A 24,652-nucleotide genomic window follows, 5' to 3' on the forward strand; every position below is an offset into this window, starting at 1 on the left:
TTCGAAGTGTTTTGAAATTTTCAACTGTGGCAAAAGAGAGAAATATCTCAATTTTATAGAATATTGCACATTGAAAAATAGTTCGTATTGAGATGTCGAAATAATTAGGGTTTTTCGAGTGGATCAGCCCAATGGGAGTAGGTTCCTTTGAAAGACCATAACATCAAGTTTAAAACCCTAGAATATCTTTTCGTAATAACTATTTGTTACTGAGATATCGATTTTTTAGCGAAATAGACACTCTTTGCAATACTTCATTGTTTGAAAATTCCTACTAATTAACTAATTCACTTCAGCATGATCTGTTAAGTGATCTGATCAGAGCTGCCAATATCACACATGAAGTAATTTTCTTGTGTCACACAAAGTGTCAGACCAGAACTAGTAAGTAATAATGATGTCGTCCCGTGAGAAGCTTCTGGAAAACCGTCAAATAACCATAATCTTAAATACCTGTGCGAGATAGCCTGTTTCATACACGAGTGCGTATATCAATACGGCTTATTGTCATCTCGGAATTCTCATCAGATCTTACCCTCAAGTATAGTCCATCCTACCTTCTTATTGCCTTACCGAGTATTTCCCTTCTCAATCGTCCAGCAACGCTTCGGAAAGCCAGTAGCTTATACCTCGTGAAAAATCACATCAGTCAATGGAGTTTAGTGCCATAATTTCGTAATCCACCTTCGAAACACGAGAAGCATCGAACAGCCGAAACCCGAGGCGAGTGGGCCATCAATCCGTCCTTAATCTGCCATCCATCAGCCACTTGTGATCGACTTATGGTCGTAGCTTTTTGGAACGATGATCAAAGCTTCAAAATTATTATGTAAGATAAGATTGTTATGTCTTCTATTTTTATTTTTCTAATTTACTCTCCTACCTCGTCCCATTTGAAACATAGAAACTTTACATACCCTATAACACTATATTTCTTTAATAAGGGTCTGCTAACATTGGGTTTGATACCATCAACTGATGGTAAGTGGTCATCTGCCGTTTCTTCGGAATCTAATTTTAAAATTGGTATGTTTTTTTTTTTTTTTGTTTTCTTCTATTTTGACTCGGGCATTCTAAAGCCAGTGATTAATTCGGGTGTGGACAAGCAGGTCGCAATTAAGGGGATTCGTTCAGAGTAAAGGTTGTAACATAATGTTCGTCTTATGTATTTTCTTCACAAATACAAATCCCTAGGTAAAATTAATGATATTTCAGGTAACTTCCTATTGACGTATTGGAGAAAACGGGGTAGTAAGGATATCCGTAGGACACTCAAGAATGTTTATAATTAACGAACATTTGAATTTATTTATAGACTTTGATATCGGTTTTAAAACTCTTCGATGCAGTCAACGAGAGGATTGACAAGGGAACAGTAGGACGAGAATTTGGGCAAGCTTTAGATATTGTTGTTTGAGAGTAATAAAAACGAAACGAGTTTCGTCAGTTTTACCTTATGGCACCCAATTTTTTATAAATTAAGGATTTAAAAATAGCGTTTTCACGGCTTGTGCCAATCGCTGAACGGTGAAAAAGTGGCCGTTATCAGACTTCGCAGTATAAATATAGGTACCGTACATCATAGTAGTGATGTGCAGAAATTTTGAAATGAAAACTAAAGAAACATATTTTGATTTTTCTACCTCAGACTAAAATACCAAAAGCTCATAAAAATCCACGTATCTCGAATATTCTAATGATAAATTATTGATACAAGTGTAGACGAGTGCGCATGGCTGAGTATTGATCGAATCCTCGGTAAGAACCGTTGGATAAGAGGTGCTTGGCAGTTAGTACCACAGGAACCTACTTTATCGGGCAATATCGAAAAGCTCCCCTGGGGCAGAACGAAAAAGCTCCCAGCAGGCTGGCATACGGTCGGTAAACTTTGAGCCTATGCACGCAAGGAGGCTTTTCGTGAGCTTTGAAACTCTGAAACGAAAACCAAACTCCGAAACAAAGCTCGATTCTTCCTCAGAATGTAACGGCTGGACACGCAGCATCCGAATCCTCGTGCGAAATGCGCGAGACAAAAGGAAAGTAACGTGTGCTTTTCGCCCAAGCTTTTGGTGCGGAACGTAATTACGATGGTACGTGTTTTGCCTAGCTAAAAAGGTTCGCAGTTCAGCCTTTATAATTAAATTTCGGATTCTGACACAGTCAGTTTGGCTTAACAGACAGATTTGAAATATGCGAAATTGGTAGAATCCGCCTGAAGGAACGACGCTCCGTTACATTATTTTCGAACCGTCGACCCAGGCCCAATTAAAATTTTAAACAACAAAATCGCCCTCCTCTAAGTCACGGTGCTTTTGTTATCAAAGTCATAAGCGTGCTTAATCCCGCACGTGTAACCTCTTGATGCGAAATCTAAGCAAGCTCATTAAAAAGAGATCAAAACGTGATTGAAACCATTAATTTTTTGCCTCCCATTCCCCTCGCTCCTTCTCTGATTGCAGCAACGTAATATCTTTAGTCTCAATTTGCATAGTCAAAAGTTGAAAGATTGTGTAGCAAAAAAACACTTTTTTTTCTCATAATTTAAGCATCAAAAGAATATCAAGTTTTATAATTTAACGGTCAGGTAGGATAATTGCTCTGAGCGAAAGTACACGCTTGAAAAGAGGTTCTCCGATGGGAATATTTCTACGCTGGGACTTATATTCATAAAATATTATGAAACTAACTGTCTAAAGTATAATTATTGTCATGTCGAAGTCATGAATTGTGAGATGTCATATCAAACTAATAATCGTTACACACATTACATGTATAGGTAGTCGAAGAAAGAGCCGCTGTCATAAATAAAATTCAATCAGATTCTGATCTTCGGGTAACAAAAATGAGAAGTCCTCTGAACCGAAGCATCTTGTCTGGACAATTAGAGGGGAATGATTAAGATCCTTTTGTTCCTCATTCCTCAAAATTGATGAGGGAAGTCTAGGCCACACACCTGGCGTAAGTGAGAGATACGTCAATACGAAAATTATTACAGCGACGCCTTATGTTTCCAATCTCTTAGCGTCTTTGAGGCAGTCTCTGTCGCTCTCAGGTTCGCGCTGTGTTACATTTGAATAAGATATTCATGAATTCAAAGGCTGGTCTAGGCGCAATGAGAATGTGGGCTTAGAATACACACGTCGTGTATGTATTTACATCGGAGGTGCAGGAAGGAACAATGTGTAAACATTACTCGAGACGTGCTAACTTGCACCGTCTCTCATGCCGTGTAACTGACGGTCTGACTGATCGAGAGGACGGACGCTCGTCACCGTCGTGACTGCGAGCCGACATTAAAGTCACGTCAGAAGTAATCATTGGATGCATCATTCATTTTATCGTCACGTTCGCGATTCGCTTTCGCACAGTCGAATTCTATGGTAGACCATTCCTTTTATCATTAACTTTCAGTTAATTTGCACAAAATAGCAGCAGGAATTATATTGTTATTTATTATCGACCTTCGCGGTCTCACATGTGGTTATGTTTTTTTATACATAGTGTTGATCAGAGTAGAATTCAACAAGTGTTGGATTAATAGTAAAGAAAGATAAAAAATTGTAGATGTGTAATGCTTGTAGTTGACTGGGAGCTCATTCCAATTCGTTGGAAACCGGCAATGAGACGTGTAATATAATAAAAGGTTCTTGAGTACAATGGAGCCTATAATTTTAACTAAGAAATACTGTCAAAACAGTTGTCTAGCTTTTTCTGAGGAAGAAAATGATAATTCGGATCGTTATAAGTGATGCTATTATAGTACGTAGGTACAGTGTACACAAATCACTTGAACACAATTACTCTATGGTAACGCCTAGATGAAAATGCAGGTATCTAATAGCTACTCTTACCGGAAATATGATGTTCTATCATTACCTCATTTTCCAGTCTTGTTTCGAACGTAACTAATGAACGTGTATTTTTTCTTTCTGCTTTCAGGTAAGTTCCAAGTCACGTGAGCCAATGTACCAAAATTATAGCTCTAATACTCAGGTGTCAAATCCGAATCCGTATCATTGGGAATCATTCATCCAGGTGAGCTCAGACCAATTAGTATGTGTAAAAAATTATTCGGGAGGCGTAGCCTCGGATTCGAACTTTCCCACATTTTCAGCTGCGGTAAACACGTTTTACACAATCGAAACAAATTGCTAATCGATTAGTATATCTGTGTGGTAGCAACCAATGCAACGGGATGTAGTTTGATTGGAAGGTATCTGTATCAATGATGTTTCGACGGTCCTCACTGTGAATTAATACTTACATCGAATGTAAAGCGTGGACTGCTTCGGGAGTTTAATGCCCTATTGGTTCAAGGATCATCGATCTCATTGTTCCACATGGGCCTGATTTGTATGGTAAGTTATGAGTTCCAACGTATGTGAAACTCATGGTGGTCGATATCGAGGATATTATCCTTGTTACTCGTACGTTTGTTGTGAGTCGTCTTGCTTCCACAATGTTCTTCGATCGTTCAAATCTTACGATCAGGAGTAAAGTACAAGTACCAATATCCCCAGCTTCGCAGATCTTTTACGCTTTGAGAAATGAATATATGTATAATGTATATATATGCTACGTGCATCATCGTAAGACTCATTGTCAGAATTGATCCGATTCAATTCCAGTGTTGCTATTATATCCTCGTGCGCTTTGAGAATCAGATCGCGGAAAGCAGGATCAGCTCGTGTCTAATCCCCGGAACAAGTATCGATTGATCAATGCGTACTTGCGCGGTCACGGTATCTCCTTAACAGGTCTTCGGATCAGTGCAATTAGGCTTGGATATTGTAAGCTGCTGTTGGCTGTCAGTCGTCTTATACACGTATCACAGATTCCCGATATTATGACGCGTCAATATCACAGGCATGCGAGATTTCTCTGTTGCTCGAGAGTGGCAGGTGAAATGAAAGTAACACTACCTTATACACGAGTTCAACTGGGAACGGTAATGGGTCGTTGACTTCTTTGGGCGCGTATGCCAGGGTGAATTAACCTTCTTTGACCCGAGCCTCGAAAACATGGATCGATGCTGGTATTCTCGTTGCTTCAAATAGTTGAAAAAGTCCGTGGATCGATTCAATAGAGTTTTAAGTAGGTAATAATGACATCAGAGGTTTATTGCTAGACGTTGAAATACTGCGACACGGCAGAGGCTTTTATTGTTATATATTCTGGGCAGCCAACCATGAGTTTCATTCAATGTTCCACCAAAGTACTTCCGGAATTCTTTTTCCACTTTTTTCATCGTCACGGTATCATAGACTTAAGGTTGAACATTCCGCGCCGAGAAGCAGCGCTGCATGCTGTGCCAGACAATATTCGTAAACAGTTATATGATACGTGGATATGTCACAAGGATAAAGTATGAAATAAATGTACGGAGAAAGCACGTATTACAACATCGATTGGAAAAAATCTAACAGACTACTTGAAATGTGTTTACGTTTAAGAAAAACCGCATATCCAAGAACACAGGACTACAATTTATTTCACAACGACAAGCTATCTCTTGCATGCGGTTCAAACTCATTTTTTTCCTCCTCGCTAATCACGCGGAAAAACTTTGCAACCGTATTCTCTTCGCCCTTAAGGACTTTCCGCTGTCTGAAACTTTTTGGCCGTGATACTGTTTTTATAATTTACGAAGGCGGAGTCCAAAAGTTATTTTTCTTTCGAACGCGATGCTGTGTAGAGTTGTATTGCAAATATGTGTAGATACTGGGAATATTCGGTGAGCGGTCTCCACACGAATGATGTTCCGCCGGCAGATAGGCAACCGAAGTTACATCTTACATGCAGTACGTACCTAACAGATGTAACTGCAGTTGCCTATGTCGTGGCGAAACATTGACAGAAAACTCACAATGATTCTATTTTATATCTATGATAAAATATATATGTAAAATAATTTCATAGTTTCTTTTAACAATCCATTCACTGCCGTCAACCAAAATTATAGCAATTCTAACAAAACATTATCTTACTTGACCCGAGTATTTATTCATCTGAACGATATGAGACATTAGTCAACAGAAGGGTTATAACAATGAATGATTGAATCACTGCGCTACGATGTGCTGAACTAAATATTCAGTTCCCTTAACCCGGAGTTTTTGAAACTAACAGAATATTTCATAATTCGAAGCAGTTATAGGTAAGCAGTCTCGATGAGAAAAAAAAAGGAAAGAAATCGACAAAAAGTAAAGAACCACTAAAATTCATTCATTAAATCGCGATACCCATACAATACATCAAGCTAAATTTTCCCTGGTGGCAATCGGCGCCCCTTATAACTCCGCATGTGCAAAAAGGGAGCCGCGTATGAAAGAGAGAGAGAGAAAGAGAGAGAGAGAGTCCACGTGACGACCTCGTCTTCCGTTTTCCGCCCCCCCCCCTCCTATTCCCCCCACGATGTTGCGCGTACGCGAAACTAGAAAGTTACCTTCGTGGTCCAGTGGCTCTTCGGAGCGCGGGCGATTTGATTCCTGTCTGCGAAACGGGAACGCGCGCAGCCGACGTGGAAGAACCGGGCTGCGCGGGGCCCGCGAAATGAGCGTTCGTTACGCTCCTGGCACCGGGCGGCAGGAATCGTAAGACAATCGATTTGTTTGTGTTGAACACACACGGGAAACGGCACGCAGTGCCGACACAGCATCGCCGGGCGGCCACTTCCTTACTAGATTTCTCGCTCCTCTCTACTTGGCTGTATATGCAAATAAGTACGCTTACGATTAGTTGCGTCTCTCGGGCTTCGCGATTAGAGCGGCTCGGGTTGCCGGGATCGAAGCTGCTCCGAACCACGGTTTTATAATTTCAGTCAAGTGTCAAGTGTCAAGTGTCAAGTGTTAAGTTTGGGATATTGTGCGTATGTACCGATATACCTGAAACGGAGCGAACCGATCATTGTGTCTGCACGATTTATTGTTTATACGGTTTAAATCTGCGGTTGGAAGTGGCGCGACGTCATAATTTAAACATTCTATGAAATCGAGTTTACACGCGAATCGGTCATAGATCGCGTAGGATTCGATCGGTACAGTGATTTCGCTGAACACTATATCTGTGGATAATTAGAGAAAAATAATGCAGATACCTCTTGCGTGTGAGTGATATAATAAAGTGACACAGATTTTCATCCGGACATTATTTCACTTGAATCTATTCTTATGCGGATGATAAACTGCTGCAGTGTGCGATAATATTTTCAACCGATATAGTTGTGGTGGGAATTTTTACTTTCGGCAGAGGTTTAACGGTCGTGAAAAAACGCTGCGCAAATATAACAATGTGAAGAAGAATCCCGAAGTTTGCAATTTTATCGTGTCCCTGGAAACGATGAAATTTTCGCACCGGCGCATGTTGATTAAAAATAAAATTCAGCTGACGCGATGTAAAACGAATAATGCTGCCTACTGTTGTTTCCACCTCCTGCAGACGGAAAGTGTAATTAATTATTTGTCAGAAGACAAATATATATACAAACGAAGTTCTTTTTCTTTCGAAAATATCAAAATTTACGTTTGATGTATGCGCGAGGGTACGAAGCAGTTTGGACCGAGTGAAAATAAGCTTTACGTAATGAAAGATTGTTCGCCCCGTGAAATTTGTGAAATTGAAAATGGGCGAAATTTTTATTTCCTTTGTTTCTCGTCTCTAAACAGCGGTAGGAACATGTAATTATTATACGCACCATGACACTGCATTACTGTATGATAATTATCCGCATATTCTAGGTATATTAGTGTAATATTTTACTTAACTGCGTGGATATAATATGTGAATACGGTATACGGATAGATATATAACGCAAGTATCACTAATTGAGCGCGGGCCAATTAATTTTGAATAATAATTTATAATCATTTCACGACGTGCGTGGATCGATAATTATTTATTGGTTATACGGTGTGTATAATGATGCTGGATCGCCAGCTGCAGTCATTGACGTACACACGTTGACATACAAATTTGAAATGAATGATTAAACGTGCTGTGGCAGAGATTAACGTGGTTATGCGAATTATTTAAACAAGTATAGAGGGAGATTCATAACTGAACCACCGTGTTATTAAACGTTATTCAAACTTTCAAAAGAAATGATATCATCGCGTGTCCGAGCGAAACTGATCGTAGGTTTGATTCTTCTTGTTAATCCCCCCCCCCCCCCCTCCCCCCGGCCCATCTTTTTGACCTTTTCTTTTTTCAATTGACTAGCTACGTCAGGCCTTATCAGAGGGGTTAAAATAAATTAGGGACTTATTGAATTTTAGCTGCTACAGAAGAGCGACAGTTTAATCCAATTTCGAAGAACTTTAGGGTAAAACTTTAGAATTCATCTCGAATCGACACAAACCAAGTTCCCGTTGACTTGAAATTAGCCCTTAAAGACACTGCGGGAATTGAGGAGATTAGAGAAATCGTGAAGATCGTATGTGCATAAATTAGTCTCATTGCACACACGTATCTAATTGGTTAAAAAACTTTTCAAAAACAGACTTCTGAATCGATGTGATAAAGCTGCAGTTGACTGTTGAAGAATCGCGGGGCATCCCTTCCCCATCCCGATTACGATTATAAAAATCACGGGTAAATATTTTTTTTCATTCCACGCTATTCGACAGTGTTAACAAATTCTTCGAGGGCCTGAAATTTTTGTATAAACGCGTCGCCTGACGCAATCTTCAAGTACTTGATTCAAACCTCCGAGTACGATACACCGTGACTATATGCCATGCATATATAAATACGTAGAACAGCACTCACCAGAGTGCAAAGTCTTCTAATCTTTCGACACACTGAAATCGTTTTGCTCGCGAACTGTATACGGATTCTTATCTGACTAGTTGTACAAAGGTGTAATAATATGTGCAGTGCAATTCTTATACGGTTGTAAAAATAACCTACACTCGTATCTACATGCAGCTGATTAGAGTCGAGTTGTAAATCCAGATTACGTTGTATCTTTTTACAGTAGGTATCTATATCGTAGATATACAAATGACGCGGTCATTCGTCGCCCCAGCGTTTTGCTGCTGCGACTGTACGATGCAGATTACACGCAACGTGTTGCAAAGAGGTGAAAAAAAAAGAAAAAGAAAAAAGAAATAAGAGCAAAAAAAATGCAGCTCCATCGGTGAGTTGAAAAACGAACGTAAAACGAAAAAAAGAAGAGATACTCGGACCAGCCGCGAATACAAGCACCGTTGAAGAGATTTATCTAGCGACTTGACGAATCCCACGTGTTATTCAAATTCCGTACCTACGGCTGTTCCACGAGCTCAGAGTTACACAGCGACGCGTGCATTTGCGGTCGTAAAATTAAAATGGGATATCCATACTGAAAATTGGATGAAAATACGGAGTGTTCTCGGGCATACATATACATATAGGTATATGGTATATATGTAGATGTATACATTACACCTTGTATCCGTGGGGATCGGTTTTTTCCGGCTCTTAGACGTCTGAAGAAGCTACCTTGTTACACGAGGAAGCTGTACTCTCGAATTGTGTCAATCGATCACTGTCTTCGTACTAAGTGAAACGTACCTATTGCGTTTCGTTTAAATTAAACCGGATTATTATATTTTCTTACACAAAACGCAGGTCTACGTATATATGTATGTATATGTATATAGTAGCGCTGTTGCGCGGAGGGTCGCGATCGACGACGATTTATCACTCCCACGATTCAACCTGCTTCTTTTTCTTTCGCTTTTCACTCTACTCGTCGCTTGCAGCAAGTGATTCGAAGGCAGAAGGTGTACACGCCTATGTTCATATGTATAACAAGATCCGTGGAAGGATTGATGGATCTTTGTATTATAACTGACTGGCTGTTGATCATTATCAACGAAATTTAACATTATTATGCAATTCTGTTGTACTACGTGTACTATACGGAGATTGAGGAGAACGACATTCAATCACCCGTGAAAATGAGACGCGAAACATAATAATCCGAACTGTCGTGTCGAGTACGTGTTACGTATTTCTTAACAACATATTCCTGTCAACAAAAGATACCTAAGCGTAAACGGATTTCTAAGCTCTAAGACTCTTCGCATTCTTCCGTGCAATCGTTTAATGTATACGTATAATGTATAACACCTGTCCGTATAACGCTTTCCTCGACGCGAATGTATAACAGCGACACGACGCGTCATCGGGATGAGTTTTCATTCGCTTATCGTCGTACATAGTTTTCATGTCGACGATGTCAAGCCGCAAGACAATGCTTCTACACATACTCGTATACCTATATGCCGGAGTATGGCTTTCGTATCAACTTGCGGTACTGTGACATGGCCTACTTAATTATTTTTATCCTTTTTCTTTTTACAAGCTTTTCACAACAATGTGAAATCCAGTTTACATCGTGCAGCTGAAAGCTGGAAGCACTGGCTACCACTTTGTTTCTTTCTATTAATTCTACCAAAATATCGATCTCTTATGCACTTGGCACGCGGAGAGTAGGCGTAAAGTGAGAGACCGTTTGCAGTTTTATTACACCATTTCAAAAATTAAGTGGATATAATATACCTATACAGAAGTAATTTTCGGTTTTATTTACTCCGGATGTGGAACCCCCACCGTCAAAAAAAAATCGTCAAGTTTCGCCAGCCGACTTTAGATACACGCTTAATGAATAGTTTTTCAATTCTTTGAACTAACTTGATCACGAATTATGACGCTGGATGACGTCGGATATTTTTTTCCTAGCATAACGTTGCTTAGCTAGAAAAACCGGCGATTTATAATCACGCATTAGAAAGACAAGGATGCTTTCACAATCGTGGCTAATTTTTCCAGGGCATGGCGATCGGCTAATGATAGCTACTTCTCAGAACTGTCTTTATGCACTGGGCTGCACTCTATCAAACCACGGTGTGCTTGATCACATACACTTCCATTTATATTTCATATCGCGTTGCAACTTGATACCGTCGCTTCGTCTCACGCTAACAAGGCAGGCCCTTAGGGTCTCTCTGCAAGAGTAAAAATCTTGCATTTTACCTTCCGAGCTTAGAACTAGTTACGCACGTCACTACGTCAGGAATAAAGCTATCAAGCCAACTTTTTTCACTTCGTCCCGAAAAACGTGCGGGGAATCACCTTTCGTAAAAACGCAACGTCTTGTTGAGTGTGGGAGGGAAACTTCCGATCTAACGTTAGTATAAGTGACACGAAATGGACTGGTGTTAATAAATCGGGACACGAGAACAAGCGCGTGAATTTTACCGATACAGTTGTGACACGCGGTATTACGAGTCGTCGGGATCGCGAGGCTCGAATCTTTCGTACATTATAATTTATGCATCGATAATGTCAGAACGTGGTGGCACTATCGGTAAGAAATATCTGACGATGACTGGAAGAAGACGTCATCCCCGATCCGGCTGTCTGAACTGACACCGCGGTGTGTGCGTATCTCGGTTAACCAAGAGGCGTCGGTTTAAACAAATGATTATTTAAAAGCTGACCTCAATTTTGACAGGACTATATGTTATACGCGTTGGTTATGTTATCCGGCTACTGAAGCTGCTCTATAAGTGACCTGTGAATCGAAATAAATCAAATATGATCAACTTATCTGATCAACGTGTCACATCTTCATGCCTTTATACAGCGTTATGCATATACCTATGCATTAGGTGTACTTATACACGAGTATCGTAATATCGATGTCTAACGGTACCTACATCTTCAAACAGTATAAACATTTCGCAACGGTTTCATTTCGAAAAACGTATATAATCATCGGTTGTTTTCGGAAAAAATAGAAAAATTAGTAAAAAAAATCATCAAACACAAAACCCGCAAACAAACAGTTATTACGCGATATTAAAACGTGAGTGTACTGTTTTCGGAAATTGAAATCGTTCCAATTCTCCGCCCGCAGAATCTCCTCTGCCCGCGACGCCAATTAACGCGTTGTAGCTTATTCACGCGGAATATCGTCGGTCCAGGTTTGATACTAAAACGTGTTTCGTTTGCAACACGAATACGCCCAACCGTGAAAGCTGTAAACGTGAACGAATTAAACTGATACACATCACCGAGCGATTCGGGATCTGGTGTTTCGTCTCGGACATTTTTTTTATTATTAATATTATTATTTTTGTTTTTCACGCTATAAAACTTGGCCCACCGTGATACTTTGACCTCGTTGTTGAAGCTCTGGCCAATGTTCCGTGTATATCAAAGTTAATAACCTCCCGTTTATCGTCTGCATTTTTATATTTATGCCGAAATTGTTGCCAGAGAACGAATCGCGACCGCAGCTCCTCTTCGCCAGTTTATCACGGACTTCCAGTTTTCCAAATCGTATAACCAAGTTTTATGGTGAACCTCACGCGATTCTCGATCTACCCTGTAATTCCCACTGGATTTAGGTAATATCCGCTGCACTCTTATGGAAGAGATTTGATTTTTGACGTTCTCGATAAATATTTCGATCGGTTGGAATTTCAAATGAAAAATGAGACCCCGGAGAACCACTCGTGGAATCGATTACATTATTCTATTTATCTTATTCTTATTCCAACCCTCGAAAAAAATCAATTTTGCAATGTAATTGCGATGATTGCGATTAATTGTAGTGAAATTTTTACACTAACCACGGTTCAACTAGTCTTGAATTCAATTAAAACAACGGACAGATAGTCTGTAGGTACATGCTAGTGCTGTACGATTTAGCCGGCTTAGCCGGCCAAGACAATTAACTTGGCTAATTAACTGAAAGTTAGCTGGCTAAAGTAATTAGCCGGCCACGATATTTGACCGATGAACCGGTTAGGCTGGCCAAAAATAAGCGAAACAAGTATCACGATTTGACAGAACTTAATTTTCCTTCTCGGCTTAGCTGATTATTATTGATTTATCAACCTTTCAGGCACCTTTGACAATTGGATGACAATAATTCTATAAAGTGAATATAATAAAACTTATTCCAGCTGCAAGTTCGAATCTGAAAGGTAGAAAATTCATTTGCTCCTTGACTTTGTACACTTTTAATTGTTTTAACCAGCTAACTTTTGGTTAACTAGCCCAGTTAACTGTCTTGATTGGCTAGGCCGGTTGAATCGTACAGCACTAGTACATCCCTGTAACCCTTAGCCCATGAAACCGATCTTACGCCTTGAAGTTTGAAAAAGTTTTCGATTTCCTCAGGGGCCATTTGGCCTCTCGTACCACTTAGGCGATCCGACATAGAACTCGTAGAAAAGTTTTGCTTCTTCCCCCTTGCCCGATGTTGTCATCGGCATAAACTATAACTTCTTCTCTCGCAAGTTACAGTCTAAGCCACTGAACTTTATAACCTCTGCACGCTGCCCATCTTCGTTTTCAACTTTCAGTTGTCATAAGTAAGCGATTAAGATGATTGAGATGCCTGTCATGACTTCCACCATAAATGTTTTCCTTCATTTGTCGTCTCTTTTATTTGCTTCAAATAGAGAAGCCGACTTGACAGCGTCATATTGGCCATCATTCATGTCACTGAACATCGTGAAACAATACACTGTACTAGATGGACGACTGTGTCCACCAGGCTTGTCAGAGTTGTGATAAACTACACGGTTGCAGTTTCCTACGATTCTCCGCTAACCGTTACAAAACTTTCATCCAGAAAGATTCATCGAAGTTGTGCAGCTCGTAATAATACATCCATCTTCGCATGTCTACTTATTCAAGTTTATCACTTCAAGTCACTATTTTTCATACAGTTTTCCATGAAAAGGCAGAAGCTATATCGACCCTTACTTTTTAGTAGATTATTTTTGTAGTACGCGATTCGAATCCTCCCCCTCCCCCCCCCCCCCCAGCGGGAATTTCCCCAAATTTTAGTCACCGTCATGATGTTCTTCTAGATGGTCGCCACCATTTTATAATTACTACGGTCTTCGTGTTCGGAAACATGTGCAAACCGACAACAGGTCTTGATCAACTGTGAACTGAATATGTTTAATATTGGTGAATGTTGTGGAGAACTTGCGTAAAAGTTGTTGTGACCGAAGTGATCGGTGATCAGTATGATCACAGTATCGTTTTTTCTTTGGACACTGCTTAAGACCCATGACAGTGAAGTTCCCGGTGGTATCGAAAGTGGTGAAACGGGTCGACGCGAGTCCAGACGCGAATCCCTGGCTAAGGATGCTCGTCGGGACTCGCGGGAAACGTCTGCCAGTCTTCCCGCAGGTCGTCGTCACACACGTCGTCGGCACTCGCGACGATATTACGTGGATCGGAAGAGGAGGTGAGTATTCATCACTTAATGAACTGCGTTTGAACGGTCCTGAACGTCTTGCAGATAACCCGTAACCAAAGTACCTACATTCGTTTATCGTTTTACTGCATAATTGCGTTGCACGTAAAAGAGGAAAATCGTTAAAAAAAAAAAAAAAAAAATCATTAATGAACACCTATTTTCACCTTGGGCGAATCAAGTGTAGAAATTTGAAGGCTAAAACGAACATTGCATGAGTAGTCTTGACTTTTATTAGTATTTAGAGGTGACATGGCGAAATAATTGGCTTAGCGTCAGCTGTTGGCGATAAGATGGAAAAATAGAAGATAAAATAAAACTGCCTGATAATCCAGCAATAATCTCAATTACAGTCGCGGTAGCTATATTATATCAGCTGTATTGTAAATACCTGAGGCTTGTGACACGGCTTTACTATCCGACAAATTATCGCGTGAAAACTATGGCGAATCGTATTTCGTAGTTGATTGATGGGTGATGAAAAAGATTTGATGAAATCAGAGATTCTGTCTTATACGTACATCGATGTCTCCTACCGTGATGTGTTCTATTCTCGGCAGGCGCACGTATAGTTCGAGACACGAACCTTACCTGCCGAGATGAATTGGTCGCGGTTGTATATTTCTGCTGGTTGTAAAAAGCTGAAAAATACTCTGGTCTTCGTCATCGTGAAAAAAATGGCATGTGCTAAACGTTGGCCGGGAAGAATTTGTGGGTTGACATTAAAAGTTGGCAGCACTCTGGATTTAAGAAGAACTCAAAAGAATTGTTCAAACTTTTTATTGAGTAACGCGTTGCTTTCGACTCGACTCGACGTATTTACCTGTGTAATTGAATTTCCAAGCCGCCGGACAGTTTTTCAATTTCTTTAACTTTGTGGAAGTGGAATATTCGATGGTATGATACGAATGACGAGGGACTGATGAATATTTAGAGAAACTCCATTTTACATTATAGTTTCGCATTTTTATTACTCGTAGAATCATTATCCGCGCTTGAAAGATCAATCCTTAGAATTTATTGCACGCGGTATTTAGAGAAGCATATTCAGCTCCGTAGCCTTTTACTTTCGTCCACGAATCTCTTGCGTAACAGGGAAGAGAACGCACTAAACCCGCTGACGTCACTCTAATTCTGACACAATTACAGCCAACGGTCATTTAAATAATGCGTACAGTCGGGTGATTAAAATTTTAATTGCAAATTAATCCTTACTCTCGGGTCAATGCATCGCGGATTATCAGAGACGTCTTTTCAATTTAAATCGACTTCTAGTAACACTTGACTTAACGCTATTAACCCATATCTGCATACGATTCCTCGCTGAAATACATAACAGGATGCGTGTTTTACCATTATCTGCAGGACAAAATCCGACCCAGCATCAGTTGCAATTAACCCCGTTTGGTTACACGGATTTTGTTTACGAGAGATTTAATTATTCGCCAATTATCCGACCAGGTCATACAACTAAAAATAAATTTCAAACCGACCGAACAATACGGCAAAGTCCTAGTGGGTGGCGTGTGGCGATATTTTGCACGTATTTAGCTTTTCCATTAGCATTTTCTCGTTCGGTGAACAAATTTTCACCGTTTATTCCATTCGATTTATTTACACCCATAATTCAGAGAGTTTAGGGTATCAGGATGCGCCTTTATGTTAATACCGATGATTTATGTTTCCAAATACTTTGTGACAACATATTAATTACCATGCAAATATACTTGGCAAATCTTGTCTGCGATAAATTAACAGATAACACTTTCGGGACCAGAACGAACCGATCCCCTCCTACAGGTCACAAAATTCGGTACTACTCGTTATTTCAAGATACAAGCAGACGACGAGAGAGCTAAAAAATCCTTATTTTCGTGAGAATACCCTTGAAATAAAAACAATAAAAATATAAATATTTGTGACAATTGTGAGAAATAGATTTGCAAATTTTTTATGATCGGAGAATTTACAGCGCAATGAGGTGTATACTACTGGTTATTATTTATCATATGTTTATGTAACATCAACTTGTGCAACGAAGTACGTACCTACTCTCTGTGTAATTTAATGAGGATGTAGATGTTTTGTATACTTTGAATCATAAAATTGTTGACAACTAGTTAAAATTTTGTCGTCGTTTTCTTATACATCATTCTCGAGATGAAGAGGGTGTAAAAGTCAAACGAATATACGCACATGAAGTACCCTAACTTGTTTTTCGCGACGACGTGTGTACGCAATTAAATACGGCTCTGGAATTCTCTGTACTTTTTTACTGGCGCCCGAGTGTTATGAACTCGGAAACTAATAACAGTCGTCCAAGCAGTAGCCAGCCTATGAAAGCGAACAAAGTCAAGATACAAAGAACCAACCGACACAGCGGCCGAGATAGCGAGTAAAAATTCATAACCTCGGGCTTAATATCCCGCTCGGATAATCCGATCTTTGAGCAAGTTGGAGAGATTTAAGTACTTTGCCGAGATTAATTTGACCATTGGTCGATTTCGACGTTGACGAATATGTCAAACTCCACGTATCTCTCAAAGACCAAAAAAGACTTAATAGCCCCGTTCTATACGCAATTATAGACAAACACACACCAATGAATTTTCCTTCGACGTAGAAATAAAGAGATAGAATGGATTCTACGATATCGCTATAAAATTTTTTAACTCGTGGAATTCATACGATTCATTGATTTTTGCGTCAAATGGAAATGCAGAATTGCGTATAGAATGAGATATAAAGGGTTTGAGATACGTGAACTTCGATATTTCAAGTATAATATACGTGAACGTCGAAATTTGAAACCGGAAATCCTTAACGTATCACACTGAATTTGTACGCACATAATACAAGTATGTACATACATGACAATTACAAAAGGGCAAGCGGCATTAATCAATCGAAGCAATCGAATCAAATAAAGACTATGAAAATCGTCGACCCTCGCACGTTAATCCTCTCAATCGCATGCGGATTACGCCTTCGATGAGCCAGCAGGTTATTGCAGGACTCCGAGCCGCGGTTATCACGTTCCCTGGGATATTATCGTTAAGACGAGCGTTCGAACTTTAAAACTGATAAACGCCGCTCCAATTTTTGCCGCTATATTTCAACGCCTATACAGCTCTACCGGGCTTAACGGCTCTGCCAATAAGGTTAGGGATTTATAACGTGGCGTGCTGGCAAGGTAAAGACTCTGATGTAAAAGGCAGGTACTTCGACGAGTGCGAAGTCTAAGTCTAGCTTTGCTGCCGTTTTGCACCTATGAAAGCATCGAAAGCTTCATCAATCTAATCCTACTTTGGGCTTTAATTTTGGACAACGAAGCACCGGATCTCATTCCAACCCTGCAGGTCTTCGCTGTCTGCCTTGACGCTGAAACGTTGTTCATACTTGGTTCATTTTGACTACGACTGTGTATGTGTACTACCCGGAAGCTTTAGGTACCTACAGAAACAAGTTTCCGACCGGTTGTTGAATAATGTATATATTCATGGTACTATTGGGGGAGAATAACACACAGGAAGCTTCGAAACATGAATGTGTGGCGCGAAGGGGTAGTTCTTGACACAAATCCGTTGGCCCTGAAGCCGTACAAGTGATAAACACCGTTAACAACCGGGAGGCACGCAACTGCCAGCTTAATCGGTGCATCGGATACACTGAGGTGAGAAAAGGGTTTATTTACTGTTAACGAAAGTATATTTGGATAATAATTTGGAAATAAATGTTTCGTTATTATTATCAAATTTTATCTGAGCCAAGTACGATTTGTTGTCTATTAACTAATTTTTATTGCTCATTATTTGGTTCAACTAAAATTTTGTAACAGTAACGAGACGTTTGTTTCGCCATATCTAAATACACGTTTGTTAAGATTATGGTGCGATTGGATAATTTTTACGTGGTAAATTTCATTCAAGTCTTAATTCTCCAGCTTTTCTTTTAGAACGCGATTTACCGAACGTATTTTGTAAATAAATTTTAGTTTGATTTTCTACAAGGCGTGGGTACAAACTTATAGGCTTCTTGCTATCCGACGTAATGCCATCGCATAGAAAGAGCGAGGAAAATATTTCGACTTCCGTGCTGTACTCGTTTCACTTAAACCAACGAGACAAGAACTGAAAACTAACGTTGATTCGCTCATCGACCGCAGCACGAATGGGTCATCAATAGTTGAAAGACCTTGATCGTGTTTCGAAAAAATTCTCACAACTGTGGCAGGTTTATGCATGGATCATGATAGATTCCGAGGAAATGCGCATCGAAAATATATATTTTGTCTTGTATTAGTAACTAGAGGCTATTTCTTTCGTCATCACTTATCGTGCCAGACGATCAAAGTTTAAGACAATTAAGCATTATCACGATTCGATGAATCGTTTTCAAATTGAATTAGGAATCGAACATCGTGTACGGAGGCATCCATTAATCACGTAAGACTCACGATAGGCAGGAGGGATACTTGAAAATATCACGATTGATCATTTCATTGATCATTGATCAGATATTTTTTCGTGCACTTTTTCTAAAAATTCCCGGTATATTCAGGGATTTTTTTCGTCTCGACAAGTTCTTAACTTAAGCGCTCGAATAGTCGACAATTGAGTTTTAACTTATTTATCGTTCACAACCAAATAGAATATATTATACATATAGATTGTATGGAAAGTTATTTCGTTCTTAAAATAAAATCTCTTATCATCCAGATCACACGTTACTAATTGCAATATCAATAACCATCCAATTTACATTTTCCAAATACATATTTATTGCCAGTGACATTGAGGAGAAAAATCATGTCATAACAGTCAAGGGAAGGGGGTCTAAAATTGATTAGAAAGGCATCGCGTGATTAATGGATGCCCCCTAAGACACTGCAGTAAAGAGTACAGTACTACGATAGTTAGGAGCACTAAATATATAGTTTCTCTCAAGGTGGTTCAGCTGTTTTTCTATTCGAATAAAGTGTCAGATTACCACTGAGCCGTTTCGCACCAGGTCTTGAAGTTTATCGGAACTTCTGACAGGTGAAATTGACGAGGAGGCTGCAGACGCGAGCATCTTCGTCGAGAACAACAGACTATTACTAGTACGAATGAGCGACATGAATTGATTACACGCACGTTTCGGGGAGGAATTCATCGGGAGATTGCATCGAAAACGTAGGGACCGTGGAAGGAGTAGACACCTACGTGGGCAACTCCGAAATCGCGTGCCTCTCTGAGAAATCGAGTATCAGACAATCGCACGTACCTAAGTTGCGTTCGATTCACCTGTTCGTGAAAATAGGCGTAATAACTCGATGATATTAGAGGCTGAATTGCAACGAGAACGCATGTTACTATAAATTTGTCGAAGTACATTTAAGCCGAGTGTCTCCAACTTGTTGATTACACCAGAGACCTGTGTGCCTGCTTATCTCCACGTGTTTTCAGGAGCTAGATATTACAAGTAGATACGGATCATTGAGGAAAACCTCGCGTGGCGGTGCTGGCATTTCAGAGGTCTGTATCAGCATGGTCGGAGTCAGTTCTCGGTGGGCTCGCGAGTGGCGAACAGCCGACTTGAACCATGGCCCGTTCCCTCGATAACGAGGAGCGATCCGAAAGTAATCCTTGCGAATTTTATTACTCGGGAAAAGTGCTGCTGCCCGGATACCCATCTCTCAACTTGTGAGATGTCTGTGCTAGCTGTGTTGTGATGTCTGTGCGGATTTTGTGTGAGAAAAAAAACCTGCAATTGCGAACGTCGTAGTTTGTGCAATAAATTTCAACGACGGTGAAAGAGGATTCGATTGTATTTTCATCTGTGAATATACATATAGTCTGGAAATTAGTTGTGTACTGTGTGTACTACTGCACGCATGCGAACAACAGCTTGGAAGAGTGCTAGAGATATCGTTGAAGTAAGAGAGATACACGGTGTATCATCGTGTTTCATAACACTTCAGGCTGCCTTTTCAGTATCTCGTTTGATGTCAGTCTTCGTTTGAACAGCTTTTTGTTACATTGACTTGTGTACATTCGTCTCTATGCCAGGCGGCGCTGCGAAGTTAGTCTTACGGGTCATGTGAAACGGTGAAACGTTTCGAAAATTATACCCGTACCCCGCAATCTTGGGAAAGGGATTATTGCTGATTATTTGTTTACCCGCGGAATGAAAGAGGATCTTCATTGCTCCCCTCAGGTTTCTTCAAACTCCGTGCTATTAGTGTTTATCCAAACTGCCTTGATCTCTCACGAAGATCACTTCTACCGTGTAAAAAATTTCCTCTTTTACATTTCACCAGATATCATACGTTCGTAATTATATTTCATAACTCAGTATCACGTTTATTTTCTTATGATCACAAATATCGATTACGAACGAACCTCTGTTGGGTATGTGTGGAAGGGTATGTATACCTACCATGCACCGCGTTGCTCGGCGTCGTGAAACGGATATTGAAATTTAGATTCACCTTTTCTTCTATATCCGTCAAGTCTCCGCGTTAGCTTGCCTCCGGCGTTAAAGATAATAAAAAAATGAAAAGAAGGTAAAAAAAAAAAGCCAGTCTTCGAACCAGATGCCGAGATGCTATAACGTGGACTGCGGGGCGGTACATGAAAGTGCAAAGGCAGGGACGACGCTTAGTTCTAAAAATATCGACAGTAGTGCAAATATTATGTTTCGGACTTTATGGATGTGAACGGAACAATGCCCGTGTCCAACCTATACCGCATCTGCTCAAAACATTCTAGCGTTTAGTGTGATTATGAGAAATGGGCTTGTGCAATTTCTAACATGGACGGTGATAAGCTCGCGATCAGCAAGGGTTGCAATATTTAAATCATTTTCACCGTCGACGTCTTGGTTCATCATATATATGCGATATATCTATGTGAAGTAATTCAATTAACGCAATCTTCGAAAGCCATACGAACGTTCATAGAACCAATTACTCCACTTAAACCCAATGTAAAGGTCCATCACAGTCTCTAAAACTCCCTCCAAGTGAGGTGGAGTAGCTGGTAACTCTGTGGTGCTTCGCAACTTGACGGTAAATAAGGTCATGATAACGAAAGTAACGCCGTTGCGACTGGTCTGGCGATGATGTGATACTGAGTTGTTTTCTTTACCTCTTATTCGGCAAAAATTTCACCCGCGAGTCACCGTGTTTATTATTTTACAAAAATTAAATAATTGGATAACGACGAGAATGTTTCACGTGTCCAGATCTCACGACGCCTACGCTGCATCGTCGTCGTCGTCATAACGGAAGTGAAAAAACGTTACTAACATACTACGCGTTAGCCAGTATAATAAGTGAGATTCGGAACCCGCCTCTAGAGCAGTGCCAAAATAAAAAAAAAAGTAAATTAAAAAAAAAAAAAAAAAAAACCATCAGTGTGTGTTTACGTAATTTAATGGAAAGAAATCTTTGAACACTTCGGTAAAGGCTGAAAGTCCAGCGACCTGAAACGCGCCCTAAATCGACCTAAATTTGTGGATTAAGGCTGTAAGGATCAAAGGCGTGGAATAAAAAGGAGAAAGAAAAAAAAAAACAACCATGTTGGAATACCCCGTTTTGACTCCGTACGACGTGAATGCGAGATTTGCCCGAAGAGATTCTGGCACAATGAAGGTCGCCTTGCCGCTTTCCAACTTCCGTAGGCACAGCGGGTGCGTTTCAACCTTGGCTCGTGCCAGGCAACAGGCTAGGCCACTCTTCTTTGCAGTTCCGTAAGTCTTCAGCAACTCCTATAATTTCAGCACTTTTTATCGCATACCGTTTGGTATTGCAAGTCGAGTTGCAAGCACCTTGATGAACAAGTAAAATACCAGCCCCAGTAATGGCGAAGACACGATTTTTGAATATTTTTCTTGCTATCCAAGGGAGTATTAAGGTTTCAGCAAGTTTTATTGGTTTACTTTTTGAGAACGCTGACTTTATTTTTTACGTAGGTATGCACATGGCTTCCTGTACTGCGAGGCCTTAGTAGTCCTTATCGTTCCTACGACTTATGGCAAATGCTGTTTATCTCTTAAGATTGCAAATTGTTTATACCTGCAAGAGGACTCAACGATGTTCACCGAATGCGGAAAGCCTGACATACTTACGCGGGTAATCGCAATTGTACTAATGCGTGAGGAAATGGTCGATCTGTTAAAAAAAATCTTGCTCACGTATTGCCGTGTGTATAGATAACACCTGGAATATGTGACGTCCTGATATCATTTATCTTCGATTCTCGGCACGATAGCGATTCGTTTATACATAGTAAATCGCTACTTTTATCGGTGATTATAATGAGATTTTTATAATGAAATATCTTGTTGTTAACGTGTCGTTTTTCGAGTGTCGTATAGACAAAAGGAAAAAATATGTATTGTAGATGGGATGTGAAATACGAAGAAAGCCAATCTTGTCCATTTATTGGGTACAATTTATAACTCTTTTCGTGTGTGTTCGTGCGGATAACATGCTACGGATATTGTCGATTCCTACTCGGTGCTATCCGGTTGAAGCGTGGTTCAGTAATATCGATTTTATAGCGGAAAGAATCAGTTTTTCATTCTAGCTATGTCAATATTGAACATGTAGGTATGTATGCATGGGTATACGCGTGTGCGCTCACATGCAAATATGGGTGGAAGGCACTTACGGACTATCCTCAATCCTCAAACAGACGCGCCCATTTCATTTTAGCTCGAAACATCAGCGTATGGATTGCATTTCATATTTTCATCAATGGTTATAAGAAGCAGCGAGCGTTATTAAAACTTTTTTAAAGTATGGAATGTAACAGCCGTGCTACGTATACCGATTTTTTTTTAAACCTTTAACTAGCGCAGAGTTGACGCTAACCGAAGAGTCAAACATTGAACTTCAAAGCTCGGGTGATGGTCGTGCTGATAAATTTTCTGGTTGGGGATCAAAACTCGGAAGGGTCAACATTGCGGATGGTCGATACATCGGAATGTCAATCGTGTTTCAAATTTCGAACAATTCAATCTTTCGTCATTTTATTTCCGCATGTTTCAAATTTGGATATATTGATCCTTCCGAGTTTTGACCCCCACCTAATATTCTCTGTTACAAAAATCATGACAATCTCCATATTTTCTCGTCAATCATTCCAAAACATCGTATAAGTTTTATTGTGCTATTATTTCATACATTATTACTAAACGCCGTCAGCAAGTTGATAAATAACTGTTGTTTGCCATTCAATCATTGATATCATCTCAGCTATTCTACGGTATTTGGCAACGCACGAAAATAAATGAGAAAACTTATCTATGCACCACCTCCGTTCAACATAAAGTGTCCGCATGTTCGGTGTACTCACTGGACGGCACAGATAACTCGGCCATGTGACATCTATTCAATCACTCCGATACCACCGAATATCATTTCTTCGTAGTTGCGATGACAGGGACGATGAATTAATCACACGCACGGTCTGCAATTTTCCCATCAGAGAGGAACGGTACGTTTCCACCGTGACTAATAAAAGTCCACAATCTGCTAGTAGCAGGGAGAAATTTTTATTTTCACTTTAAAAACAGTCATCGTACAGCGTGAATACTAAAAAATACCATATCGGTTTATTTTTTTTTTTATTCATTTATTTTAATTGTGTCTTATTACGTAACTGTCGTCGAATAATGCGTAAATTGAGATGAGCTATTTGACAGATGTAAAAAATGAAACTCTTTTCAAAATAATAACAACGCGATGAAATCTAGATTTTTTTTTTTCTCATTTGGAAAATCCAATCAAACCGCATGACTGTACGATAGTCGAGGACACTCATGCCTTCTGCTTCATTCAAGGACTGTGGTCAGGTCAAAATTACAACCGCTCCCAGGCATTAGAAGTTACGTTTGAATAGAAGCATCGCATATGTGCCAAGCTGCCCACTCGTTGGACAATAAACTATTAACCTCTGAATAGCAAGGCTACGAAATTAATTGCAACTTATGTAACAGCCGCGCTGGCAATGTGGTGGTGGCCAGTCGACCGAGTCGACGATTATGTCAAACAACCGGCAAACAGCCGTCTGTCTGGCTGCCGATAGAGATGCCCACCTGATGTCCGTCGAGATGAGACACGTTTTCATTCAATGGGGAAATTGTTGTGCTTGCGTAATGGGGTTCTCGGCAAACCGCAATTATACCGTGTACAAAAGTAATTAACCGCAAATATATTTAACAACCCTGTGATGACCGTTCGTTTTGTCTAGTCTTGGTACACGCGATAAACGCGTGCAGAAAAACAGGTTGACCTCGCAGTTCTAAGTGTGTCTATACGAACGTACCTGTACTCGTCAGCTTCTGAAAATCTCGGACAGTGGATTTTTGCTTCTTGTATTTGCTGTTCCTGCA

General features: G+C 40.1%; 1 protein-coding gene across 8 annotated transcripts in view; it reads left to right on the forward strand.

Moving 5' to 3' along the window:
* Nucleotides 1-24,652, forward strand: part of LOC124408894 (cAMP-specific 3',5'-cyclic phosphodiesterase) — a 254,319-nt gene that overhangs the window by 158,322 nt on the left and 71,345 nt on the right. The window contains exon 1 of one of the 8 annotated variants that reach the window (XM_046886181.1): nt 14,030-14,260. The exons of the other annotated variants lie outside the window; for them this stretch is intronic. Coding sequence (XP_046742137.1) covers nt 14,037-14,260 — 224 coding nt within the window. The 5' untranslated portion in view covers nt 14,030-14,036. Of the gene's footprint in view, nt 1-14,029; nt 14,261-24,652 lie in introns of those variants that run through there. 8 annotated transcript variants of the gene reach the window in all.

Source organism: Diprion similis, chromosome 8 (assembly GCF_021155765.1).
Source record: "Diprion similis isolate iyDipSimi1 chromosome 8, iyDipSimi1.1, whole genome shotgun sequence".
Lineage (NCBI taxonomy): Eukaryota > Metazoa > Arthropoda > Insecta > Hymenoptera > Diprionidae > Diprion > Diprion similis.